The sequence below is a fragment of the Pundamilia nyererei genome, unplaced genomic scaffold, assembly GCF_000239375.1.
Source record: "Pundamilia nyererei isolate P.nyererei 1_Seehausen unplaced genomic scaffold, PunNye1.0 scaffold00090, whole genome shotgun sequence".
NCBI lineage: Eukaryota > Metazoa > Chordata > Actinopteri > Cichliformes > Cichlidae > Pundamilia > Pundamilia nyererei.
The window spans coordinates 1,239,397-1,245,653 of record NW_005187491.1 but is presented as its reverse complement, the minus strand read 5'-3'; the positions used below and the strand labels follow the sequence as shown (position 1 = coordinate 1,245,653).

At 38.9% G+C, this 6,257-nt stretch overlaps 1 protein-coding gene across 1 annotated transcript in view; it reads right to left on the bottom strand.

Moving 5' to 3' along the window:
* Positions 1-6,257, bottom strand: part of tmod4 (tropomodulin 4 (muscle)) — a 14,681-nt gene that overhangs the window by 4,323 nt on the left and 4,101 nt on the right. Inside the window, exons 2-4 of the mRNA XM_005739214.2 lie at positions 3,827-4,003; positions 2,963-3,119; positions 2,320-2,439 (exon numbers count right to left, since the gene is read on the bottom strand). Coding sequence (XP_005739271.1) covers positions 2,320-2,439; positions 2,963-3,119; positions 3,827-3,928 — 379 coding nt within the window. The 5' untranslated portion in view covers positions 3,929-4,003. The remainder of the gene's footprint in view (positions 1-2,319; positions 2,440-2,962; positions 3,120-3,826; positions 4,004-6,257) is intronic.

The following is a 6,257-nucleotide window of genomic DNA, read 5'->3' as shown; positions in this document are numbered from 1 at the left end:
TTTTTCTGTTATTGTAAAGCTGCTCTCGCCTGTGCGTGCGTGCGTGCGTGCGTGCGTGCGTGCGTGCGTGCGTGCGTGCGTGTGTGTGTGTGTGTGTGTGTGGCGGTTAAGGGGAGTATTTGCCATGGACACCCATGCCATCCTAAAGTGGCTAAATACACTAACAGCAACCTAAAAAAAATTTATGCTGGAATTCTTTTAAATAAACTGAGATAAATCTAAATAAATCAAGACAAGATCAATTTAAACCAATTCAAATAAACTGCTATTGTCTTATATAAATCAAAATCCTTAAGTGATTTGTTGGACATGCCAGCCAGGCTATTCACTCCCTTCAGTCTGTTAGCCAGAAAGCCCCAACAATAGACTGACAGAGGCTAACCGAGGTTTAATCCCCATCTGGACTCTATCCAAGCTTAAAACGGCGGTCTCTCTGTCAGACTCATGGTGCTGGACAAACATGTTCCCCTACTATGCCTTTCCGGATGCCTGCCTGCCTGTTTGGCACATCAGGGGAGTCTAACCGCCTGTTCAGGGTTTCACACTCAATAAAGCATGTTTTATGCTTCAGTTTGACTTTGCCTAAAATACCATCCGGCATTTAGGATTAATGGTGTGTAGAGGATTTTAGAAAATCTAAGGTTTTCCGTTTTCATTTTTTCTGCATTTGCAAAGCAGCTCTCACAAATAGGTCTTGTCCAATTACTGATGAGCAACGTAACTCACTGAGGAAGGCTGTAAGGGTTTTGATTTCTCTCTAACATTTAAGAAACCCAGAAAGGGCATTGCACAGGATACTGTTAACTTTGACAAAGCTGCAGTTGTCATACTGTCACTACATTTTCTTTAGTTTGGCTGTTTACCATTACTACTAACCTAAGATGCATTAGTACATTAAAAAATGTCTAAATCACCTCTTAAATGATTTTATTATTCAAGAACAAAGCAATCCAACAAGTGTGAACTTTTTTTTTTATTTCAAGTTTCTGGAAACATGGAAAACTGAGGCTTTATCTGCAAACACAGTATGTTTTAAACAGATACAATATCTTTGCCTCCACCATCCCCATGCCCACTCCACCCTTCCTTCGGTGGCCTGGAGCCAGACCTATTTATTTTTGTGTTGCTGAGCGTGGGGAATTGGACCCCGTCACATGTTTGGCCATGTCATTAACTGAGCTGTCTCAGTGTTGAGGGAAACAATATAAAGCTAGCAGTAGAAAGAGAATGGATCTGTATAATAGAACTATGTGGGTCAAAGCCGCTGTGATGAAAACACTGAGGTCACAGTATGCTGTGCATGTCATTGTTGGTTAATAAGCACCGACTGATGGGAAATTGCATGAGGACAAACAGATGACATCACACATAAAAAAGATGTAATTACAGACATTTTTACATGTCATAGGTGAGTCGGGGTCTTGGTGTTATGAATGCCGGCTCATTAGTACGGCTAATATTCGCATTCAACACTTTATTTTACCCATTTCATCCCTCACAAAAGTACAAGAGGGCAATGGCTCTGGTTTCAAAAAGATGTTTGGTTATGTAGAAGTCTATGAGAAAATGACCCCAGCTCCTTTGCCTGTGATCTCAGTAAACATTTCCCTAACAAGTTTACGGTCTCGGTCTCTAGTTCCAAATCTTATCAAATAAAAACAATGTTCATTTTATAAATTAATGGTCCTCATTACAGTTGGAATGAATGATAAAGCAGCGTATGCTTTACTTCACAAGTTGCTGAGCATGCACTGTTCCTTGATTTCTCAGTCAGATCTGTTCACTGGAAACGATGAGCAGATCTGACTGAGAAATCTGTCCCCTATTGTATGTATGTGATTCAAGAAGGCAACACTGGTTCCCCTCATTACAGTTTTAGGGAGCGAACAAACTAAAGGACTATTCCTTAAATATGAGATTGCTGTTATGTTTTGTCTTTTGTGCATCCTGGGATAAACTGCCACCCTGTCCAGTATGTACCCAACCTCTCCAACTTCCCTGCAAGCCTCCACTGGATAAGGGGATGGATGGATGGATACATAGTTTGTTTTTTTTCTAAGAACTTGTGGTCAGAGTAGTAGTTGCAGTTCCCTTTTACCTGTGATTACCTGTAGGATTGTTAGATGTTTAGCTCCTGAAATACAGACTAAATATAGATTTTGGAATTATCTGCAGCCTGATAAAGCCTGTCATAAAAGCGCCCTGTTTACTAAGTTGCACTTGTAAAAAACCAATGTGTCTATAGTATATGTACTACATAAGTATAGTGCTGCCAAACAATTAGTAGTAATAGTAACCAGTAGCAATAGTAAATCTTACCTGCAATATCGCACATCTCTGCATCAGTGGCATTTTTCAAGGCCTCCTCTAGCTCTGGTTCCAGGATCACCTGCTCATGCAGGGGGATCTCTGGTGCTTTCTTGGCCACAAAAGGCTTTCCTAGATACAGAAAGAAAAAGATGATAAATAAGAAGACAAAGGCAGGCAAAAGGGTAGCAAAGGCCAAAAAAGGTAGTTAAAAAAAACTACAAAATATCTGATGTTTGTTTATATATATATTTCTTAATGAAGTTATCTATCTAATAATTTCACTTCTCATGAAAGCTTTATTTGTATGATTTTTCCCAAAACATATCACAAATGGAGCTTTAATAAACTCAGGTTTCACTTAATCCTACACGGTGCTTTCTCAGCTCTTTTTTGTGCTCATGTATCTTCACAATTTCAGTGGTGAATCCCAAGAACATCTGCTTTTTGCATCACTAGTTTCCATTTATTGCAAATTCCATTGTTGATATTAGTGACTAACTATACCTAATTGAAAGGGGAGATATTGAAAGTGCTTAGATAGATTTTTACTGTATGTTCAAACTTTAGCCTGAAAACAAAATTAAATGACTTGCTGCATATTATGTAACAGGACACCTACATAAATCCTCAGACAAAGAATCTGCTTTCCCACCTTTCTTTTCACCGGTGAAGGGCACCAGGTCCTCCCTGTCCTCGTGCTCCAGGGCCTGCTTCTCCAGGTGCTTCATCAGGGCGTCACGGTCAAATGGCCCCGTCGGGGTCTTCTTTGTCTGATCTCGTTGCCGAAAGCCCGCCGGCAGCATGGCATTCTGGGAGAACATCGGATCATATTATGTTGATGGAAAAATAAGACTAAATTAGTAGAAAGTTTTAGGTATATCAAATGATCTGAACAGAGAAGCAGCAGAATTTATTACCCAAAAGATAGCTGAGAAGGTTCCTTGTTGTCTTCCTTCCTTGTTATCTTACTTGTGTTCCTTCTAAGAATTATATAAAACGTCTAGACTCACTTTTATTGGAGGTAATGTTCTACCCTGCACTGAAAGTGCATCAAATGAACATTTTCTGCAAATGGATGCTTTTTTTTTTTTTTTACATCTAATGTGAAAAGTGAGAGACCCATTAAAACCTTTTTCTTTTATGAAAGAAGTCACTAAAATGAAATGTAATTTGTAACCCATGCACTTTCTGCATTGTAGAACCATGTTGTTTTATCTTTATAATTGGGTAATGTTTGATATGGCAACACTACAGTTTACTGACTGAGAGGTATGCTTTAAAACTTCATCATTTGCTTTTACTCTCCTACTAGTAAAAAATTTACAAGTAACAAAGGGTACAAAAAATGTAGTTCTTGCTTTAGATGTCACATACTTCCCACATGTCTGATGGTTAACAAGCTACTCCTGATGTCGGGTAGATTTTCGGCACAAAGGTAAGACTTGTGAATGTCAGGAACCAGCTATTAAAGCCCCGTGACACTGGAAAAGTAGGTTTTAGGTCAAATCATCCATACCTCAGGGTCCATCTCCTGCAGCTCATACTCCAGCTGATCCAGCTCCGCGGCACTAAGGCCTTTGAGGATGGCATCCTCATCAATGTCCCTGGGGTCTGACATGGTTCCTGAGGCTGTGACTCACATATACACACACACACTCATACACACTGCTGCGCACCCCTGGGTAAGAGGGCACTGCCAGTAAAAAAGGGGGAAAAAGAAGAGAGGACAATCAATCTTTATACTCTTTTATCTAAAATCTTTTTTCTGTCATACCTTGGCTTCTTTTACTGTGTCCTATTTCCAACCCTCTTTTACTTATCTTGTGCTGTCATTTATTATGTTAGAAACTCTTACAATAATATCAGTTTCATTGTAAAAAGCTTAGCTTTGACTGTTAATCATGCAAGACAAAGGAGTGACTGAGTACTGTTTTAGCATTACTATAGCCTACATTAAACATGTTGCAGTGTAAACACAGGCTTTTGAAATCCTCAGCCAGATGCTAACAGAGGATGTTACAGCTCATGGTTAGAAAGCTTAATCCGCAGATCTACTGACTATATAAGTAAATGATAAACCACCCAGCTCTTATTTTATCTGGGATCCTCTTGGAAACCTGTCAAGGACCACAAGGGGTCCCCTTCTTTGTATTTTGTCAACCACTGTCCTTGGCAAGTAGCATCATGATCTCCTATCAGCTGCCCTATCCAGAGTGCTTCAATAATGCTATTATGATAATAATAGATGCGCTTCCAATAATACATCTGCAATACTCAGGAAAGCAGTGTCTGTGGAAATATGCTACAGCAGCCCCCAGATCACATTCTTGCATAGTCTTTATTTTCACCTTAAAGCAAACTGCAGCAGAAGAGCCCACTGATGCTTTGCAGTTTTAACAGAAGAGAGTCAGTGACACGAAGAAGTGTAAGCAACGAAAGACTGAGAGCGAGAATGAGGTCTTTGTAACTTTAAACCCTCAGCTTACCACACAGTGACTAAGAATAGTCAAATGGAGAGAAGAGAGGAGTGGAAAGTGCAATCCCTTATTTATCATTGACAGACACTCGCTGATACAGTTGTGGACCCACCCGAAACATATCTGCACCCAGGGATGAAAACTCAGTGACACAGTTATGCTTTTGACACATTAAAACGTTGCAGTTAATTCACACCAGCCTCAAATAACAAAGAGTGTGGTCTACATACAACACCACAGGGCTCCCCAAACATGAAAATACCACAGTGACAGAACATGTATACATCTGGGTCAAAGTATGAGTAATGCAGCTATCAGGTTAAAGGGCCAGTGTTTTCATTTTTACTCCAAATTTTTTCCCAACTTGGTCACAGAGCGAAAACCATTGCAGATCAGTTCATACAATATTGTATTTTGCAGGCAGTCTGCTAGCGTGATGTCAGAAACCACTCACATCTATAACTCCGAGTGTTTTATAGCAGGCAGTTCTTTTGCATGACAACATAATCACGTGCTCAAGGATGGATTAGGACAGCATAATTCAGAGTAACTTTCCACTATCCAAAGTGATCTGAAAAGTGTACTTTTCCAGCACTCAAATAACTCTATTGTGGTTGCGGGGTTTTGTGTTTCAGGGAGCCCTTGCTCTTTATTTTCATTTATACTGAAACAAAGTTTGTCGAAACACATTCAAGATGGTCCAAATTAGTGACTGCATATGTGCAGCAGATGTCAAGTTTCTCATTTCCATTTTTAAATGAATTGAAAATAAAAGCTGTGTATCAAGATATAAATTATTTATAACAATGATTTACAACATACAAATGAGCCACATCCCCTTTTAGGATTTTCACTTGTTTTCTTGATCATTGTTTTTTCAAAACAAAAGCACAAACACATGAAAAAGCTGAAACATTTAACACACAAAATTTCTGATCTGAAAAGTTGAATAAGGACATCGGCCTGAGGTGGAAAGGCACACCTTGTGTTTGTTTGTAAGGCCCTGTGAGTTTGTTGTGTCACCAGAGTTTCTCTAGAAAATCAGTAAAAAATAATGTCGTGATACAACACAACCAAATGAGTTGGTTTCCCTGACGACGCCATGGGAACTTGGTTACCATGGAAATAGAACTGAACTGCACTGTTCTGCATTATTCCAGAAGCTCTAAATAACTTTGCAATTAATGGGCATTCTATTCTATTCTGTTCTGTTCTGTTCTGTTCTATTCTATTCTACTCTACTCTATTCTATTCTATTCTGTTCTATTCTATTCTATTCTATTCTATTCTATTCTAATCTGTTCTATTCCATTCTATTCTATTCTATTCTACTCTATTCTATTCTATTCTGTTCTATTCTATTCTACTCTATTCTATTCTATTCTATTCTATTCTGTTCTGTTCTGTTCTATTCTATTCTATTCTAATCTGTTCTATTCCATTCTATTCTATTCTACTCTATTCTATTCT